General features: G+C 47.0%; 1 protein-coding gene across 1 annotated transcript in view; it reads right to left on the reverse strand.

Moving 5' to 3' along the window:
- The window catches only part of XKR7 (XK related 7), a 26,914-nt gene extending 16,826 nt beyond the window's left edge, over nucleotides 1–10,088 (reverse strand). The window contains exon 1 of the mRNA XM_004370462.1: nucleotides 9,505–10,088. Coding sequence (XP_004370519.1) covers nucleotides 9,505–10,088 — 584 coding nt within the window. The remainder of the gene's footprint in view (nucleotides 1–9,504) is intronic.
- Between the last annotated feature and the right edge of the window lie 11,504 nt (nucleotides 10,089–21,592).

Here is a 21,592-nt window from a genome sequence, read left to right on the forward strand (position 1 = left end):
TTTTAGAGATTAGACACTGATCGGATTTGTCGTAGCCAAAAATTTTTTCCTGGTCTGTAGGTTGTCTTTTTACTCTTTTGGTGAAGTCTTTTGATGACCATAAGTGTTTGATTTTTAGGAGCTCCCAGTTAGCTAGTCCCTCTTCTGGTGTTTGTGCACTGTTACTTATGGTTTGTTTTCTGCTTATGCCATGTATTAGGGCTCCTAGCGTTGTCCCTAAATTTTCTTCCATGATCTTTGTCGTTTTAGATTTTATATTTAGGTCTTTGATCCATTCTGAGTTACTTTTTGTGCATGGTGTGAGGTATGGGTCTTACTTCATTTTTTTGCAAATGGTTATCCAGTTATGCCAGCATCATCGGTTAAAGGGACTGTCTTTTCCCCTATTAACAGATTTTGGGCCTTTGTCAAATATCAGCTGCTCACAGATGGATGAATTTACATCTGGATTCTCAATTCTGTTCCATTGATCTATGTATCTATTGTTGTACCAGTACCAGGCTGTTTTTACTACTGTGGCGGTATAATAGGTTCTAAAATCAGGTAGTGTGAGTCCCCCCACCTTGTTCTTCTTCTTGAGTAATGGTTTACTTATCTGGGGCCTCTTCCCTTTCCATATGAAGTTGGTGATTTGTTTCTCCATCTCCTTAAAAAATGCTGTTGGAATTTGGATTGGGACTGCATTCATTGTATCTGTAGATTGCTTAGGGTGGAATTGACATTTTCACAACGTTGAGTTTTCCTGTCCATGAGCAAGGTATGTTTTTCCACTTATGCAGGTCTGTTTTGGTTTCTGACAGTAGTGTCTTGCAGTTTTCATTGCATAGTTCTTTTACGTCTCTGGTTAGATTTATTCCTAAGTATTTTATCTTCTTGGGGGCTATTGTAAATGGTATTGATTTGGTGATTTCCTCTTCCAAGTTCTCTTTGTTGGTATAGAGGAATCCCACTGATTTTTGTATGTTTATCTTGTATCCTGATGCTTTGCTGAAATCTTCTATTAGTTCCAGTAGTTTTCTTGTGGATTCTTTTGGGTTTTCTGTGTACGAGATCATATCATCTGCAAATAGAAATACTTTGACTTCTTCCCTACCAATTTGGATGTCTTTTATTTCTTTTTCTAGCCTAATTGCTCTGGCTAGGACCTCTAGCACAATGTTGAATAAGAGTGGTGATAAAGGGCATCCTTGTCTGGTTCCTGTTCTTGAGGGGAATGCTTTCAAAGTCTCTCCATTTAGGATGATGTTGGCTGTTGGCTTTGTATAAATGCCCTTAATTATACTGAGGAATTTCCCTTCTATTCCTATTTTGTTGAGAGTTTTTCTCATGAAAGGGTGTTGGACTTTGTCAAATGCCTTTTCTGCATCAATTGATAAGATCATGTGGTTCTTGTCTTTTGTTTTATTTATGTGACGGGTTACATTGATTGTTTTTTCTAATGTTGAACCAACCCTGCATACCGTGTACAAATGCAACTTGGTCATGGTGAATTATTTTTTGATATATTGTTGAATTCTGTTGGCTAGAATTTTGTTGAGGATTTTTGCATCTATGTTCATGAGGGATATTGGTCTGTAATTTTCTTTTTTGTGGTGTCTTTACCTGGTTTTGCTATCAGGGTTATGCTGGCTTCATAGAATGAGTTTGGGAGTATTCCATCCTTTTATATGCTCTGAAATACCTTTAGTAGTAGGGCTGTTAAGTCTTCTCTGAAAGTTTGGTAGAATTCTCCAGTGAAACCGTCAGGGAGTTTTTTTGTTGGGAGTTTTTTAATTACCTTTTCAATCTCTTCTTTTGTTATAGGTTTATTTAGTTGTTCTACTTCTGTTTGTGTTAGTTTAGGTAGGTAGTGAGTTTATAGATATTTGTCCATTTCCTTTAGGTTAGAGTACAATTTTTCATAGTATTCTGTTATGATTCTTTTAATTTCAGTTGTGTCTGTTGTGATATTGCCCATCTCATTTCTTAAACAGGTTATTTGCTTCCTCTCCTGTTTTTCTTTTGTCAGTTTGGCCTATGGTTTATCAATTTCATTGATCTTTTCAAAGAACCAGGTTTTGGTCTTGTTAATATTTCAATTGTTTTTCTAGTCTCTATTTCATTTAATTCTGCTCTAATTCTTATTATTTCCTTTCTTCTGGCGCTCGAGGGCTTCTTTTACTGCTCTCTTTCTACTTGTTCTAGTTGTAGGGTTAATGTTTTGATTTTGGCCCTTCTTCTTTTTGGATGTGTGCATTTATTGCTATAAACTGACCTCTGAGCACTGCTTTTGCTGTGTCCCAAAGGTTCTGGTAGGATGTGTTTTCATTCTCATTTGATTCTGTGATTTTCTTTATTCCATCCTTAATTTCTTCTATAACCCAGTCGTTTCTGAGCAAGGTGTTGTTCAGTTTCCATGTATTTGATTTTTTTTTCCTTGCTTTTTCTGTTATTGATTTCTACTTTTATGGCCAAGCCTCATTCTTTATTGCACACTCCCTACCTGGCAGAATTGTCATGAGCATGAATAAGCTAATCTAAGCCTCAATAAATGGGAACTATACATTTCTATAATATCTGACTTTTTTTAAAACAGATGAATGTATACTTTTTTAAATTAATTAAAAGGCATAGGTACAATCTTCAAGTAATGCAAGAAATATCTAATTATTAAGTGCTAATCTCTTAACCCCATCGCTCCATTCCCAGATATAATGAGCAGAGAGGAGTCTTTCTTTACACATTTTCTGTATTGCTTAAGTTTCAACAGTGAGTGTACAACTCTTTTATAGACAAAACAACCAAGCAATTTCCATTTTTAGATTAAAAACAACAATGACTCTTGCCTGATGCAGGGGTAGGGTCTGGGGTCAGCAAGTGGCATGTGTTGGGTTTGTTCAGGAAAAGCTCCTCAGAAGAGGTAGCATTTGAGCTGGGCCTTGAAGGACAAGCAGAGTTTCACTGGGAGGAGAATGGGGAAGGGTCTTGCCAGAGGAGGGACTACAGGCAGCCTCTCAGAGGCCTGAAGGAGGGTGTGGCTTGTTTTGGGGGTGGGAGCAGCAAGTCATCATGCTGTGGCCTGAACAGCGAGGAGGCAAAAGGGTAGGGGCAGAAGGCCTTGGTGCTAGGCTAAAGCATTTGGGCTTGCTCTAGGGGCGGAGGGAGCCAGGGAGGCTCTCCGTCTCCAGCATGGCAGGGTCAAATTTGAGCTTTAGAATTATTGCTGGGGCCAGCCAAAGGTGGGGGAGGGACTGGGAGGAGCAGGGAGACACAGGAAGCTGATCAGAAGTCCCAAGGGAGAAATTTGGAGGACCTAACAAAGGCAGGGTGGTGGTGGGGAATGGAGAGGCCAGAGTAGATCCCAACCCATCCTCTCTCCTCTCTCCAGGGAACCTTGCCCCAGCTGCAGGGTTCAAAGTCATTTCCTGGCAGCCCTCCTCACCCACTCCCGGCAAGCCTTCTCCTGTGTGGTCTTTATAGATCAAACAGAGAGGAGGGGTAGGATGCTGGGTCCAACTGCCGCCGCTGAGTCTGTATGGAGCAGCTCTAACAGCCTGTTGCTGCCGGATGGGGTGGGAGAGGCAGTGGGGGTGGAGTGTCCAGGAGAAGGGCCTCCCAGGAGGTGGGTAGTGAGGCCAGGACTGGAATAACCCTGCAAAGTTAGAGCAGGGAAGAACCTTGTGGATGGCCACTGAGTTCAGGGGTTGTCAATATCTTTCAGCTGTGGAACTAATGATGCAAAGCAAAACCTTAGACACGTAACCAACATACCGAAAAGAGAAGCTCAGACATCCTTGGGTGGAAATGAAGGTAACAGGGCCGTGAAACACAGTTTGAAAACCACTATGGAATCCAACTGCTGACCCATTTTATAAATAATAATATAAATAACAATGGCTGATGATAGTTGTTGAGAACGTCTGTGTTCCAGGCACTGTGCTAAACCATATACACACATTATTTAATTTACTATTCCCTCAGGCTGCATAAGTACCATTATTAGAATGTCCATTTTGCAGATGAGAAAATCAAGGCACAGACAAGTTATGCCATTTCCCCAAAATCACAGAAAGTGGCAGACATAGGATATAGCTGATCCCAGAGTGTGGGTTCTTAACCATTAGGCAATCTGGCCCCGGTGGGGAAACTGAGGACCAGAAATGAAAAGATATGCTGTCAACTCTCCCTGAAGCAGATGCCTCTGCCCTTGCTGCTCCTATCCTGGTTCAACCCCTATCATCTTTAGCCTAGATCCAACCTCTTTATGGGTCCCCTGGCTTACCCAGGCCTCCCTCTAGGCTATCCTATCTAGTAGTCAGGGTAGACATTATAAACTGTCAGTCAAGACCCTCCAACTTCTCTGCTCAAACCCTCCCAGGCTCCCCATTTCACACAGAGTAAAAGCCTGTGGCCTCATCATCTCCTCTGAGGCCCTGTGTGATCTGGCCTTGCCAATCTGTCCACCCTCATCTTCTACCTTTCTCCTTCTCACTCTTTGCCTCTGCCACATCGGCCTTCTCCTTCCCTTTGCCTGAACACTCTTTCCAAGACCTTTGCCCACAGAGATGCCTACCCTGACCACCCGATCTCAAAGAGCCACACCTGCCTCCCTGGCACCCGTAGTCCCCTTCCCTAGTTCACTTTTTTTCCATAGCACTGACCACCGTCTGACCCATTATATACTGTACTTGTGGGTTTGTTTGTTGGTCTGTCCCATTAGACTATTTAGCTCCACAAGGGCAGGGGCTTTGTCTTGCTCATCACTCTATTCCCAGCACTTAAAACAGTACCTGGTATACAGCAGGTGCTCCATAAATATCTCTTGAATGAATGACTGCAGATTAAATGAATGGCTTTTCTGTCCCTATGGTTTCAGGGCCCTGTGAGGCCTCCTTGTCCTCCTAACCCCCACCACCTGCTCAGTGAACAGACCTCCTTCCACAGGGAACAAACCCAGGCTGACGGCAGTAATCACTGCCAGTAGTTTTAAATCCTTAATGTGGTCCTTTGCATGTGTTATCTCATTAAACCTTGAAATAACCTAATAGGTGGGTACCATTGTGATCTCTAGTTTACAAGGGAGGAAACTGAGACACAGAGAGATTATGTGGCTCTTTCAGGGTCACATATAGGAAGCGGTAGGATCAGGATTTGAACTAAGGACAGATTCAGATTCATGCTCTTAACCATTGTGTCAAGAATACAGCTTCCCACAGGGAACAGCCTTTCACACCAAGTGGTCACTATCTCGTTTCAGGACTTCTCCCGAGTGCAGGGCTTGTCAGGAGGCAGAGGGAGCAGGGCTGGTGCCTGGACATAGAGGGGGTAGTGCAGCGATGGCCGTCAAAGCCAGATTTGCCTCCCTCCCTCCCCATTTAAGGGTCCCCAGATCCTGACAGCCTGGGAGTGATCCCATGCCCAATCGTCTCCCACTAATTGGCTTAGCAAACCATGTATATCCAGGCAAAGCTGGGGCCCAGAGAGCTCAAGATTACGGAAAGCAGGATTCATGGCTTACCGCTCTGCTGCCCACAGGGTCAGAGGAGACAGAGTTAGGACTTTAATAGGCTTAACAGTCCTGAGTAGTTTAACAGCTCAAAGGATTGGGAGGTGAAGACACAGGTGGGTAACCAGCCCACAGACAGCTTCATGCCCTATCGAAGGATCTGTTTGCTCTTCTCCCAGGGATTCAATCTATCTCTGTATGGGAATACTGCTCTGTGCTCCCCCCAACACAGCCCAGAGATGGAGCCTGGGCTTGGGAGTTAAACAAAGCTGTGATGGCACCTCATCTCTCCCCTACTTCCTCAACGGGCGACCTTGGACAAGTTACTTTCCTTATCTGATAAATGGGCATATCAATAGCCATCACAGAGAAGATTTCGAGGTAACACAAGATCACATGCCTAGAACACCTGGCATGGGTCCTGCTAGGACATGGTGGTGTGCAGTGGCCATGTATTCCTTTTCCTCCTTGGAGCCTCATTTTATGTTTAAAATCATAAAAACAACAGCCATCTCATAGGGCTGTTTGGGGATAGAATAAAATCCTGGGTGTGAAAGGACCTTATCAACTGTAAAGAGCTAAACCAGAGATTTCAAAGAGGATGGTTCTCAAATGGATTAACTATGGTTGACACCATTAAATATAATCTTAATTAGTAGTTGAAAATTGGGAGAGTTCACACAAGTATTCCAATCTCTTGTTTCTCTTGAAAAACCAAGATGTGACAATACCAGGTCCACGATTTCTTCTGTCACCATCAGCTGGAGCTGAGCTGTAGATGCCTCTTCTCTAGGACACTACTTTCCCCATAATGTCCTTCTGCTTGACACTCCACGTACCTTACAGTCTATGTTACCTGCCTGGCTCCTCAAAGTATTTGAGCTTTTAACTCAGCCCTGTACAAGGATGAGGAGCTGAAAGATATCTTTATGATTAAAATCACTATTCCAGAATCAGGGACAGGGGATCAGGAGCTGAGCGACTAGTCAGTCTCCCAGCTTTGACGCTGGAGGGCTCAGACACATATCTCCTTCCTCACCACCCCAGGCCTCGCCACTCAGAACATCTGCATCAAGTCCTGCTCAACAGTGAACCTGTTCAATGTGAGAACACTTCACATGGTAAGCAAAGAATGTTGTGCCAACATTGCTTAATTTCTAGGAATTCCAGCCCCGGCGGCTTCTCTATAGCTTCTTTGGATTCCTTCCCCGACCCCTCCAATTTAGCCAGACTCTCAGCCATTTTGGAATCCAAAGCCAAACGGCTTCTGGGACAGGGGTCCAGATGGAGTGTGAAAGGCTTTAGTTCTCATAACCAGACTCAGAGTCAGAATTCCAGAAAAAGGAAGGCTTTTAAGGTCATTAAGTCTAATTATCTCATTTCACACACAGGGAAACTGAGGCCCAAAGATGGGAAGAGCCTTGCTCAAGGTCACCCAGCAAGCTAGTTGCAAACCAAGATGTAGGTCTCCTGACCCTACCCCACCCCCTTCCAATCCAGCACTTTTCCCACAATTGACACTGTCTGCCATTCTCACTCAGGAACAGGGTTCAACTCCCTCCCCCTCTTTTCACATTCTTATCTCAGTGTAGCAGAAGCCCTGACTTTCTATCATCCTGGAATCTTGGGATCTCAGGCTCATAATTCTTCAGGCTTGAGGGACACTTTAGAGGCAGAACTGCAGAGAGGATAAATTGTACTTGGGCTTTGAAGGCAGAGTCTTGAGTCACAGCTCTTTCACTCCCTAGCTGTGTGACCTTGGCAAGGATGCCTGTCTCCAAGTCTCATTCCCTCATCTGTTAAATAGGAATTATAATATTAACCTCATCACAGGATTATAGGAGAGATACAGGAGACAAGGCAGGTAAAAAGGCAACCACTATGCTTGGCAAATTGTGAGTGCTTAATAAAATAATGGTTATAGAATTGTAAATTAAGGGTCTCAAACTTCAATACCTAAGTAAAATGGGCCAGGTGTGATCAAAGGGAAGGATGGGAACTGGACAAACTGGAGCACACATACCCTGTCTAAACTGTTATAGGTGGATACTGCTAGACCCTTTTTTTTTTTAAAGAAGCTAGAACTCTGGGTTTTTAAAATATTGTGCAAGCCAAACAAACCACTTCTGTCTGCCAGAATTAGCCCAAAGGCCATTAGTTTGTTATCCTTGCAAAATCATCTCATCCCAACTCCCTCACTTTACATAGCAGGGAGTGGAAATAGCTAGCCTTTCTATCTAAGAAACCATGGAGTCCAGTGGAACCATTTCCAGCCACTCCCCCAAGACCTCCCACCCCATGGTCATTTTTTCCATATTTGAGAGAAACTCAGTTTCAGTTCAGGAAAGGAGAGAAGTAGCAGTTTCTTATAAGTGGATTCTGAACAAGGGGAGGAATTGGGACTTGAGGTAGCCTGTAAGTCAAGGGGCAGTCAGCCCATTTTAGGCAAAAGAAAAAGGGGGATGAAGCTTTGTCTACCAAGAATAGGAAGTTACCATTATCAGAATCTAAAAATATCTTTTGCCATCTGTCCACTCCGGCACGGAATAATAAATGCAGATTAGTTCCTGGATGTAGACATGAATACTTTTATGTCAAGCTAATAATAATAATGCCACCTTATGTAGAGAGAGCTCCACCTCCTTTTTTCCCCAAGGGCAAGCTAAGTGGAATATACACCATTTTGGCAGGTATAGATGGGAAATCAAGGCAGAGAGAGATTCAGCAACACAACAAGGGTGACACAGCAAGTAAGCAGCTGGGACAAACCCTGGGAGTTCTGTTCCCAACCATCAGCTCAGAACTGAGTCTTCTGAGCTAGTGAGAATGCATTAACAAGTAGCAGAATAAATATAACAACAGCAATAATCACCCTTTACATCTCTAGAGTGACTTTTCCCATGTTTTCCCTGCATCTGTTATAATCATGATAATTCATTACATTCCTAAAATATGTTACAGTCTGCAGAGGCCTCACATAGACCTTCTCTTATCTGACCTTTCCAATAAGTAAGAAAAATAAGATGGTAGACCAGTGAGATGAGAAGAGTAGAGACTTCTCCCCATTTGACAGGTGAGGGAACTGAGATTTGGAGTGAGAAGGGGATTTTCCCAAGATCACAGAGCAAGCAAGTTCATCCTGTCATGAAATTTCCTATCAGTGGACAGTAGCCCCTAAGCTACTACAGCATTCTGATTCAAGGGGAGCCCTGGGTTTAGGGTTCCCCCTCTCTCCAGAATTAACTCAGCACAGCAGGCACCCTCGGCCCTGGCAGAAGAAGAAGCCTGGAAGTGACCAGTTTGGACAAAGCCTCAGTTTTTCCTTGATGTCCTGGGATTAAAGGGCAGCTAGTGACCATCTAATCTCAGACTCAAGATCCCAAATCCCCTTGGCCCTGTGGGGGGTTGGGGGAGCAGTGTTGGGAGAGTCCTAGGAGCCAGAAAACTTCCCAGCTAGGTTTAGCACACCCTTTCCCAAAAAGCCCAAGAAGTTTGGGTGGGATATTCATTTAGCTGCCTCATATTTTATATCTCTCCTGGGAGGTTGGAAATGGGCTTGATTCAGAACTGAGAATCTTTGAGAGAAGGGAAAGACTTCTAAGATTTTCCCAAGCCCAGGCTCAGCAGTCATGGAGAGAGGGGTGGATCAGGCCTGGAAGGGAGTCTTGTGGCTTGCTTCAAGCTTCACACTCACCCCCATCAGCTCCAGGCTCTTCTCACTCACACACCGCTGAAGATCTCCTTCTCTCCCTCCTTGCCCCCCTTCCCGCCACAATCCACCCCCCCCCCACCTCACCAAAGGCCAGATCAGAGAGGGTGGCATTGGGGTTGGTCAGGGCTTGGGGGCAGAGGTCAACGAGGAGCTGGAAGAGGAGAAATCAGAGTTGCAACAGGGTGGGGTGTGGCGGAGATCAGGACAGGAGGGGTCCTGTAGGGATCGAAGCCGTGTTGAGGCAGCAGGCAGCCCTTGGACACCCCCACTCCTCGGACTCTGCTCCCTCCACCTGCGTCTCTCCTACCTCCAGACCTGGCCGAGCTGCAGGAGGTGGACGAGGGTCTGCAGCAGCCAGACGCAGAGGCGGCAGCAGCGGCGGCGGTAGGCGCGGGCCGAGGAGGGCGCGGGCCGGGGGCCCACCTCGGGGCTGCCTTCTTTGGTCCTGAGGGCGACGGCGCTGTCCTTGGTGCTGATGACGGGCCCACAGGCACTGCTGTCCTTGGTGCTGACGGCGGGTCCCGGGGCCCCCGCTGGCTCCGTGTAGTCGTAGACGAACCAGCGGAAGCTGAGCAGCTGTACGACCAGCGAGGGCAGAAACACGAACAGCAGGGTGAGGCCGAAGTAGGTGCGCTGGCCCTGTATGTAGTAGGAGGCCGCCAGCCACAGGTCCGTGGCGCCGTCGGAGAAGAACACGAGCAGCGCGCACAGCACCCAGCAGCAGTCCCGCAGCTCATAGCGCGGCCCCGGGCCTCCCGCCCCGGTCACCTCGGCGCCCCCGGCCACCGCTGCCGCCTCCCCGCGCCCGCCCGCACCACCCCGGGCTCCTCCGGCCACCTCCTCCGGCCCCGGGCCGGCCACGGCCGCCGCTCCATCCGACTTCGCGGCCATGTTGGCGGAGCAGGAGGCGGGGAGCGACTTCCGGGCGGCAGAGGCGGGTGGCGGGGTGGGGAGGACCCGATGCGGGCGGCTCCCGCCTCCTCCTCCTCTTCCTCCTTCTCCTCTTCCTCCTCCCCTCTACTTCAATTATTCATTCCCCTTGGCGCCGCCCCCGCCCCTCCCCCACCCCTGCCGGGTTGTGACCGGATGGGAGCAGCCCCCCAGGGAAGGGAGAGAAGGAGATAAGGGGGAGGGAAGAGGAGAGCAACCTAGGTCACCCTTTCCCTCCTTCCTCAGAGACTTGGGGCCCCAGCCTCGTGCTTTCTGTCTCCCTCGCTTGACTCCACTTCCTTCTTTTTTTCACCGCCCCCCTCCCCTTACTTCCCTGTTCCATTTATCTCCCCTATTTACCTCTGGTGGCCGAGATCTAAGGGAGGTGTGGGACCAGGGTCTTGGAAGTAAAGGGTCCAGGGGACTGTCTGTTTTCCAATTTCCCGAGTGCTCACATTTTATTCCATCCCGTCCTTTGATCTTGAGAAGTCCCTTTTCTTATTGTCTTCGTTTTAAAGCAGAAGAAACTGCAGTTCTGAGAGGTGCTGTCTCTCCCATTCTCCCCTTTCCCTCCCTCGGGCACTGCCTGCTTCTGGCCACAGACTGCGGGGAAGGAAGGGCAACACCAGAGGAAAAGGGATGGGGGGAAACACCAGGCTGAGGAAACAGCAAGTGCAAAGGCTTGGGGGCCTGAGACTGGAAGGCATGATTTCAAGGAAGTCTGGATCACAGAGTGCAGAGAGATGGGAAACAGTTTGGGAAAGATGGGGCTAGGGAGTTCTGGGGGATGAGATCCTAAAAGCTTTTTCCTGGAGGTGTGGAGAGGGAGCCACTGCAGAGTTTGAGCAGGGGAGTGATGTGGTCAAGTCAGGGTTTGGAAAGAAGACCCTGCAGCCAGAGTAGAGAAGTGATCACAGGAAGGCAGATGAGGGGACCAGAGGGAGATGATAACAGCAATCGAGGAGCAGGTGGGGTTCCTTACAGAGCCTGGATAACCCCAGCTCATCCTACCCCCTCCCTTTCCTCATACTGGACGTTAGCCTGCCAGGGCAGGGCATTTATTTTACAAACACTCACTTAGCAGTCTCTCTGTGCCCTGCACTGTCCAAAGCACTTTTTTTTTTTTTTTTTTACAATGATTAACTCATTCTATCCTCACACAATTTGTGAGATAGCTTACATTTTTTTCTCCCATTTTACAGACTAGGAAACAGAATCACAGAGAAGTTCATGAGATTGTTCGAGTCACACAGTTAGTAAATGCTGGAACCAAATTCAAGCTCCTCATCTGGCTCCAAAATAGGCTTTGCTCCCTCCCAAGGAGGGGAGGAGAGGAGACTAGGGAAGGAGGGGAGGTGGGCCAACCGCCCTGCCTCAGAGTAGCAGGAAAGGGAGGATGAAGGGAGACAGCTGCCCCGCGGGTCAGGAACTAGCAGCCATCTGCAGCCCCACATCCCTTTCGTGTCCAGGGACTGTTTTGGCCCCAGCAATGCTCAGGAGATTGGGGCTCCAGCTGTTGCCCAAGCCTGAAAGGAGAAAGGAAGAGTTAGGGATATCAGGGAGTTTTTCAGGCTGCATTCAAGCTGACAGTCCCCTATCCATGGACACGTGTAGACTAGTGGGAGTTTTAGTGGGGTGGGCTGGAGGGGGGTCTGGACCCCAGTGTGATTTAGGAAGGCACAACACCTCTGCCTTTTCTTTCCCTCCTACAACCCTAGGGAGACCCACGGAGTGCACAGAGCTCTGGGCCAGGACAAGCTACCCCCTTATGGCCTTGGGCCAGTTCTTATGTGTGTCTAGACTCTGCATTTTCACAGATGCCCGGGTGGGGTCTGGCAGCGTTAGGTGTCACCTCTGGGCTCCACCTCTCTCAAGGTAGCCCTCTACCTCTCATGCCTTTCCACACCCCACAGTCGGACTGTTTAAACAGGCAGTAGAAGACAAGTAATTATGTCTGAGACTCTGGAGCCAGGAAACCTGGATGTGAAATCCGCCCACCCCTTACTTGCTGCATGAGCTTGGGTAAGCACTCAATTTCTCTTAACTTCAGAGAAAAGTGAAATGGGGGACAGCCAATGCCTTTCTCTTGGGGCTGTGGTGAGGATAATTAATGCTAATTATTAGCTAGTGTGAAGACCTCCTGGACTGTCCACCCAGCTCTGCCCTGCTCCCTACCCCTTGGATAAGTCCCCTGACACCCCCCCGCCGCCGTCATCAGCTTCCATGACACCTTAGTCTTTTCCTTCTTAACATCCGTACAATGGCAATTTAGTTTTCATGTCTGCCTGTCCAGAATAGCCTGGGTGTCCCATGAGGGCCGGGACAATGTATCAATTTTCTCCCCCATCGAATCACCAGTGCCCAGTGTGGTGCCTGGCACTCAGACATTTTATAAAAATCGTTTAATGAATGAATGATCAACCGTACAAAATAGATTCCAGTATTCTCCTTATATTACAAACAAGGTAACTGTTTCAGACAAGGGCAGTGACATACGGAATTATCAAGTCCTTCCGTGTACCAGCAGCTGTGCTAAGTACTTTACTAATATAACCACATGTTATCCTCAAATAAGTCATTTTTTGGGTGAGTTAACTGAGACTCAGGGAGGTGCTGTCATTTGCCCAAGACCATTAGTTAGGAAGTAGCAGAGGTGGCATGCAAACCCAGTCTTCCATGCTAGAGTTCTGGCAACTGGGGGAGGTGACAGAAAGGAAGGATTTGATAGGGGATCTGAAGTGTGGTTTGGAGGGACCCACCTGTCAGGGGTGCTGTAGAGGGGACTTTGCCCTGAGGGACTTTTGGCTGGTGTGTTCTGAGTAGCCTGCCACTTCAGGGCTTTTGACTAGGACCAGTAGGGGAGAGCAGGGGTGGTGTTCCCGTGGCGAGGGGCAGCTTGGACAAAGGCTCTGTGATGAGATGAGCCGGGCATATTCCATGGCGAAGAAGAGGCTGAGTCTGGCTAGTGGAGGGGGAGGGTGGGCCATAGCTGGTCAGAACTGGATAGGCCCTTTGATACCTCATTCAGTTCCCTGAGCCTCCACTTCATTGTACAGAAGGGGACACTGAGGCCTAGAAAGTCTCATAGCTAACAAGTAACAGAAGCAAATCTGTGAGATGGCCCTTGCCCTAGTGCCCAAGTTCGTGGGGTCTGGGCTTTGCCGGGAATCACCCTTAGGAACAGTCATTATCACATTTCCACAATTACCCTGGAACTCCTTTCCTTGTTTATCTTTGTTTCCTCCAAAAGAAGACAATAAGTGACCTCTCAATATCAAAGGAGGCAATGGAATAATATCCCTGGGTCACCCAGAGATCCTGATGAGGGCCCAGTCCATGCATACTGAACCCTCTGCTTGGACTAGTTCCTAATAATATCCCTTTACTTCCTACTGAATATTTGCACCTGTGCAAACTATGAACAAGATAATTGATAAAGCATTATTTACAACAGCAAAATATTAAGAAGGACCTAGAATTTCCTGGCAAAGGACTGGCATGTAACAGCGTAAGAGATGATGAGACACTCCATGTCCTAATATAGGAAGACCTCCCTGGGGAAAAGTGAGGGGCAGAACAAGAGATGAAAGGGGGGGAAGGGAGAATAATAATCTATATTTTTATTTGTTTGTATCTGCATAAAGATACTGGAAGTTTGCTTAAGAAAATTAGATGAGATTACTGAAGGGAGCAGTAGGCATAAGGGGGACAAGGACGGGAGGGAGACTTCATTATATACCTATTTGAAACTTTTTTGGAATCCTGTGACTGTATTACCTACTAATAAAATAAAATAATAATCAGGCAGCTGCTACTCAGCTCCAGCTGAATGTGGTCATGTAGGGACCAGGGACCAGTATGGTCAGATTTTCTCAGTTTTTAAGAGAAGCCAGGAATTTGGATTTTAATGTAAAATCTCATGATTTTAAAACACTGGCTTCAATATTTCTCAAATGCTTTTCAGGGCAAGTAAATAGGTCAGTGGGTCAGACATAGCCTGAGGGCCGCCAGTTTTCAGCCTCAGCTTTGGTGGCTTCCTCCTCCCAGGGCTAGAGTTCTCAGCACCCCCAGTCTCGGCCCCATCTGGGCAGCTGCAAGGAAAGAAAAGTGCCTTGCCCTGCTCCTCTCCTGGCACCCTCCAACCCCTGCCCCTTGGGGCTGTGACATTTGGGGCTTTTAACTCATGATTTGGAAGGCTGAGAGGGGTTATGAACTCTCAGATAATTCCCTCCCCTGGGGTCCTGCAGGCATCAAAGCCCAGCTGCCTCCTACTGCCCACCCATCTGTCCCTGGGAGGTGGGGACATGAATGGGGCTGGAGGCATGGGGGTAGGCAGGAGTCCCTGCTCTGAGCCTCAGATCACTGGACTCTGTTCAGACCCAGAATCCAAGAGGAGAAACCTAGAGATTATAGGAAAAGAAAAATAGGGGCCGGGCTGAACTTAGTGTGTGCTGAGGTAATTCACCAAATCACCAAATGCCAGAACTGGAGAGGGCATAAGGGACCTTCTTGTCCAACCTCCTCGCTGTACAGATGAGGAGACCAGCCTCTGCTCCCCACCGCAGTGCCCGAGGCCAAGGCCATCACCTCTCACCTTGACAAGTGCACCAGCCTCCTCACTGGGCTTCCTGCAGCCCCCCTGTCCCCTCCTCAACTTCAATCTCCACCTTCAGCCAGAGGGGTCTTTTCAAAAGGGAAATCTAATCAGGTCCATGCCTGCCCAGAACCTTCTGACAACTTCCTAACTCTGAGCCAAAGTCCTTGGCCTTGACTACACTTCTCCTGCCCACCTCTCCAACCTTGTCTACCTTCTTTCCTTCTCCGCTCATTCTGTTCCAGCCACATTGGCCTCCTCGCTATTCCTCAAACGCGCTCACCTTCTTCCTCCCATCGGGCTTTTGTCCTTGCTCTTCTCCCAGCTGTTCACAGACTCCATCTTTTTCTTTTCCAATGTTGCCACTTCAGAGGGGATCCCTGATCATTTCCTGTTGACTGTCTCTATCTCCTCATCTGCTTTATTTTTTATTCATAGCATTTTTCACTGCCTGACATTATAACATATTTTTTAGCTTATTGTTGAAAATGTAAGCTCTGTGAACACAGAAGTCATGCTCATTGTTCATCACTGTATCCTCAGCACTTAGGGAGCCTGGCACATAGCAGATGCTCAGTGATCCCAAGACAGCTGTGACATGAAAGGGCCAGTCCTTACTCTGCCAGTATCTGCTCAGGTAACCTTGAGGAGGTCGTCTTACCTCACTAGGCCTCAGTTTCCACATTTGTAAAACAAGGGAGTCATTAAGACACCTTCCAATGCAACAATTCTGGGGTGCCATCTCTGTTCTGATGTCTGTCTTCCCTATAGACCCTGAAAGTCCTTTAAACAAACATAATTGTGTTTGTTATTTGTTTATTGAATAGTTAATATATTCACATGGTAGAAAGGAAACATTGAAAAGTGTCTCTCCTACTTGGTCCTCTAACCACCCAATTCCCCTTCCCAGAAGCAATGCTACCAGTTTCTTGTCTGTCTGTTGTCTTATCTATCTACCTGTCTGGCCATCTATCTGTCTATATTTTATGGATTGAATTGTGTCCCCCAAAAAGATATGTTGAAGTCCTAACCCCTGTACCTGTGAATTTGACCCTGACCTGTTTGGAGATAGGGTCTTTGAAGAGGTTATCAGTTAGGTTAACATGAAGTCATACTGAGGTAGGTAGATCCTAATCCTCTATGACTGGTGTTCTTATGAAAAAGGAGAAGATACACAGAGATAGCAAGACAGAGGAAGGACACCATGAGATGCTGAAGCTGCAAGCCAAGGAATGCCTGGAGCTACCAAGAGCAAGGAGAAAGGCATGGAACAGATTGTTCCCCCCAAACTCAGAAGGAATCAATAAGGCCAATACCCTGATCCTAAACTCCTAGCTTCCAGAATTATGAGACAATATATTTCTGTTCTTATAAGCCACCCAGTTTGTGGTATTTCATTACAGCACTATCTACATCTATATCCCCATCACCATTTTTAAACAAATGATAGCTTAATTACACACAGTTCTGTATCTTGCCTTTTTTCCATATAACAGTGTTTTTGGAGATTGCTCTATATCAGTTCATAGAGAGCATCTCATTATTTTCCATGGCATCATAGCATTCTCTTGCATGGATGTATTATAATTTACTGCACCAGTTCCCTAAATGATGGGCAGTTAGGTTGTCTCCAGCCTGTGACAACAATGCATCAGTGAATAACTTTGTGGACAAACCATTTTGGATATCTGTAGAATAAATTCCTAGCAATAAACTTGCTGATGGAATAGCATGTATGTTTATAATTTTGATAAATGCCTTCCATGCAGAGTATACCAATTTATTCCCCCTACACCAGCACTGGGGCCCTGGTAGCTCAGTGGTTAAGAGCTCAGGCTGCTAACCAAAAGGTCAGCAGTTCGAATCCACCTGCTGCTCCTTGGAAACCTTATGGGGCAGTTCTATTCTGTCTAATAGTGTTGCTATAGGTCGAAGTGGACTCGAAGGCAGTGGGTTTCTGGACATCAGCATTGAGTGAAAGTGCTTGTAGAAGCCTTTTCAAATGGACTGCAAAAAGTCCTCAAGACTCCTTACAGATAGGTAAATCACTCCACCTTGCTAAGCTTCAGTTTCCTCTTCAGTAAAATGGGATCCTACTTCATAGGGTGGTGATGAGGATCAGACGAAATAGTGTAGGGAAAGTGCTCAGCACAGTTCCTCGCACATAGTAGGGCCTCTGTAAAGGTTAGCCATTCCTCCTCTGCTTAATGTCATCATCCATTCCCAGCTGAGCTCTGTGGGAACAGGGACCTTGTCTGTCTTGTTCACTGCTATAGCACAGCCCCTGGCTAATGGTCGGTGCCCAATAATATTTACTGAGTGAATGAGTCCACTTTCCAAATTCCCTCTGCCCACTAGGTCCTCCATTATGACCTAGCTTCTGCCCCCTCATTCAGTCTCATCTCCTACCCTTCCTCCCCTTCTTGGGCTCCAGCCACACTCCTCCTCCTCGAGGTTCTCTCCTGCCCAAGCACCTCCGCACTTGCTGTTTCCTCTGCCTGAAACCTTTCTCTGCTCCCCCCTACCCATAGCTTCCCCATTTGCTTAGTTTATTTCTAGTCATCCTTAAATCTCAGCTTAAATGTCACTTTCTCAAGAAGGCCTCCTTCACCCTCCCCCCCTGATTTAGGTTAGAACTCCCTCTATATAACCTCTTTGGACTCTGAGCTTCTCCTTCGAGCCTTACCACAATTAGGAATGGTGTGTGCATCAATGTCCGTCTTTTCCTTCAGGCTGAAAGCCCGTGAGGCCCAAGACTGGGCCTGTCCTGCTTACCACCGTGTTCCCAGGGCCCGGCATAGTATACGCCAGTAAACCAGTTGTTGTTAAGTCAGTTCTGACTCACGGTGACCCCATGTGTGTCAGAGTAGAACTGTGCTCCATAGGGTTTTCAATGGCTGATTTTTTGGAAGTAGCTTGCCAGGACTTTCTACTGAGGCACCTCTGGGTGAACTAGAATCTCCAGGCTGTCAGTTATTAGCTAAGCACATTAACCATTTGCATCACCCAGGGATTCCAGGCATAATACAGGTACTCAATAACAGTTGCTTTGAGTGAATGAGTGAGTGCCAACCCATCTTACAGATAGGGTGATGGAGGCTCAGAGAACCCCTTGCCATCAAGTTGATTCTGACTTATATCGACCCCACAGGACCAGGGTAGAACTGCCCTATAGGGTTTCCAAGGAGCGACTGGTGGACTCAAACTGCCAACCTTTCGGTTAGCAGCCGAGCTCTTTACCACTGTGCCACCAGGGCGCCGAGGCTCAGAGAGGGGAAGAAAATCAGTGGCAGATTTGGTACGACAACTCTGGAGTCTTGACTCCATGTTGCATCCTCATTACAGTAGAAGGAGCTACTCCTGAGAAATTCTGGCCGGTGAATGGAGGCTGGGGAGAGAGAAAGGAAGATACATTGGCCCCTTAATTCCCTCCAAGGCATGATTAGGTTTGGACCTCACTTAGTCATTTAACATTTAACATACCTCTCCTGAGCACCCTCTGAGGGTCCTGGGCACCCAACAGGAAGCCCATGGAGACTCTGGCCTCAGTGGGCTCCCACTCAAATTAGAGAGACAGATCCATGAACAAAAGGTCTAGTCCAAACCAAAAAAGTAATGCAAGAAGAAAAGGACCAAAGTCCCTCTGGGAGACCTGAAGGAGAGTCACCTTCCTGGAGGGCCAAGTGGAGGCCCCTTTAAGAGGGGGGCTTTAAGGGAAGAGTAAGCATTGAACTAGCAGAGAAGGAAAGCAAAGGCTCTTCCAGGTAGGAGGCACAGCCTGAGCAAAGACAGGGAGGTGGGGAAGTTAGAGTATGCTTGGTAACCAGGGCTAAGAAGAGTGGAGGACGGTGAGGCAGGAAAGGAAGTTTAACCCACCGACAAATACAAGGAAGTGTGTCTCCAAAGGATCATTGCAGCACTCCTTATAGTCCTCAAAAATGGAAAACCGCCTAAATGTCCATTCGTAGAAGAATGGTTCAATAACTATGGTATTCACAATCACCACACTGCAAGCCTTAGCAAGGCGGACACCACCCAATACTGGTGAGGACGTGGGAGCCATGTGCATCACTAGTAGGAAGGTCAATGGCTACAGCAATCTGGAGAGGGATGCGGTAGCATTTAGCAAACAGAAATGTGTTCATGCCCCATCACAAAGCAACACCACATTAGGATGTTCCGTGTGGCACTGTGTGTGTTGGCAGGGAGAGAAAGGCAACTCACTTGTCCATAACCAAGGGAATGGATGACTGAAATGTGGTGGAAGCAACTCTGGAGCTGCCAGGAGCAAGGAACTAAAGGTACACAGAGCTATACATGGAGTTACTTGGGTAGAGCTAAGAAACACTGAGATAAGCAAAAAATAGTAGGAAATGAACGTGACTTACAGTACAATAATATTTGCATGGATTGAAAACACATACCCATTTCATCTATGTCTACTAAAACAGAATATACCCAGCAATTCCACTCCTAGGTATACACACAACAGGCATGCATACATACGTGCACTCAAAGACACATACGTGAATGTTCATATCTGCACTAGTTGTCATAGCCCCAAGCTGGAAACTGCCCACGTGTCCACCAATGGTAGAATGGATTAATTGTGGTATAGTCATACAATGGCATACTATGGCATTGAGAGGAAACAGTCTACAACTACACACAACGATACAGATGAATCTCATGAACAAAATGCTGAGAAGTCAGACACAAAAAAGTACATTACGTGTGATTACATTTGTATGAAGTTCAAAAACAGGCAAAACGAATCTATGGTGTGAGAATTCAAGAGAGCAGTTACCCTTGGTAGCTTTCGGCAGGTGCTCTAGGGGGTCTCCTGGGATGCTGCTAATGTTTTGTTGTTTCATCTGAGGGTGGTTACATGGGTGCGTTCACTTTTAAAAGTTCATGAGCTGTACACTTATGATTGGTGAATTCTTCTTTATATATGTTATACAGCAATAAAAATTTAAACAGCACATAATACGCATAAAGCAACCGTATGCATTTTGCAGGAAATTCAAATATTTAAGGGCATCTATTAAACAGTAGAGAGGGTGCCACGGAGGTCAGAATTGAGTGTGGATGAAGGGTAAAGGAGAAAATAGCATAAACCAGAGGGAACTTGCACACACTAAATCCTGACCATGTGCTAAGAGCTGAAAGGTGGGATTCACTCAACTGTCTCTACTGTAGTACATGAAAAATAAATGCAAAATTTAATTTAGCAAACTAGATAAAAACGTAAAATTTAATTTAGAAAACTAGATAAACGAACTATTGTGCTTATGCACTATAGAATATTTTGCAGCTGTTAGAAAATAGGAAAGACAGCTAAATATATCAACCAGAGATGCCCAAGAGAAAACAAGCTGCAAAAGAATACACTTGTGTACAATGCCCTCCATCCCAGCTTCCTACCCTGCCGCACACAAGATAAAAACCAAACCCACTGCTGTTGAGTTGATTCTGACTCATAGCAAACCCATGTGTTACAGAGTAGAATTGCTCCATAGGGTTTTCTTGGCTGTAATCTTTATGGAAGCAGATCGCCAGGTTTTTCTTCCGAGGTGTTGCTGGGTAGGTTCGAACTACCAATCTTTAGGTAGCAGTGGAGCGCAAACCATTTGCACCATTTTCTCTGGGTTTGTAGCTACGTCTTTAAATGAATATCATGGTTCTGAAAAGGCACACCCAGATTGGGACTCTGGAGGGAACTAGGGTCGGGGGTGGACTGTCATAAAGGAGCTTTAGTCTTCTCTGTGATGTTTTCGTTTTCAATAAGAAGAATCTGTTTGTGGAATTTGACATGAATGAATTTAGTATTAAAGGTAGTATTAAAGACCGATCAGGGAGGCCTGGAATGTTCCAGGCTTGCCCTCTCTTTGAGGTCACAAGATTTTTCAAGTGAAGCCACGGGCCCATCAAGGCGTGGGGAGTTGGGAAGCATGTCCCCACCTGGTGTCCCCATCTGGCTGCGTGACCTTTCCAGGCCTCGATGTCCTCATCTGCCCAATGGGAATCTGATTTCTCCCTTACCCGGGGAGGTGGGAGGATGAAGTGAGGGCGAGAGGAAAATTGCATGAATGTAAGGGATTATTCTCTGGATCGGGGGAGGAGAGGGCATGGAGGCCTTTTCTCCACCTGCCAAGCATATTGGGTACAAAGGAGGCGAGGGAGAAGCTGGAGACCACCCAGGCTAGCAAACAGCCGATCTGCTGTACAGGGGCACATTGTCAGCACTTGGGAGGTATGGCCTGGACTACTCACAGGCCAAAGCCGTGGGACAACCACCCAGGCTGCCTGGAGAATCGGGTAGGGAGCTAGCTTCTCTCCACACTGTCTTAGCCCTGAGCAGCTGCAGCCGCGTCATCTCTCCAAGGCTCCGTCATTGCCCCATACTCACATAACTAGAGCACTGTGCTACACTTGCCCCTTTTAGCCCATCCTACAATCACAGCCCAGGGACTCCCTGAGTGGTGCAAATGATTAATGCACTCGGCTGCAAACCGAAATATTAGCAGTTCAAGTCTACCCAGAGTCACCTCAGAAGAAAGGCCTGGCGACCTACTTCCAAAAATCAGCCAGTGAAAACCCTATGGAGCACAATGGTCCGATCCTGTTGTACACGAGTTGGGGGCTGACTCAACAACACCTGTCAACAACAGTCACAGACAGGGGAGCCTTTAGTAAAGTAAACCCAGTCATGTTCTGTGCTTGCTCAGAACCCTCCAGTAGCTTCTCACTGATCTGGGAACCAAATCCAATCCCCTCACCTTAGCTGACAAGGCCTGGCATGATCTGCCACTCCCACTTCCACCTCCAGCATAGGGGTCAAGAGCCTGGCCTCAGGAATAAACTGCCT

Source organism: Trichechus manatus, unplaced genomic scaffold, assembly GCF_000243295.1.
Source record: "Trichechus manatus latirostris isolate Lorelei unplaced genomic scaffold, TriManLat1.0 scaffold00008, whole genome shotgun sequence".
Taxonomy (NCBI): domain Eukaryota; kingdom Metazoa; phylum Chordata; class Mammalia; order Sirenia; family Trichechidae; genus Trichechus; species Trichechus manatus.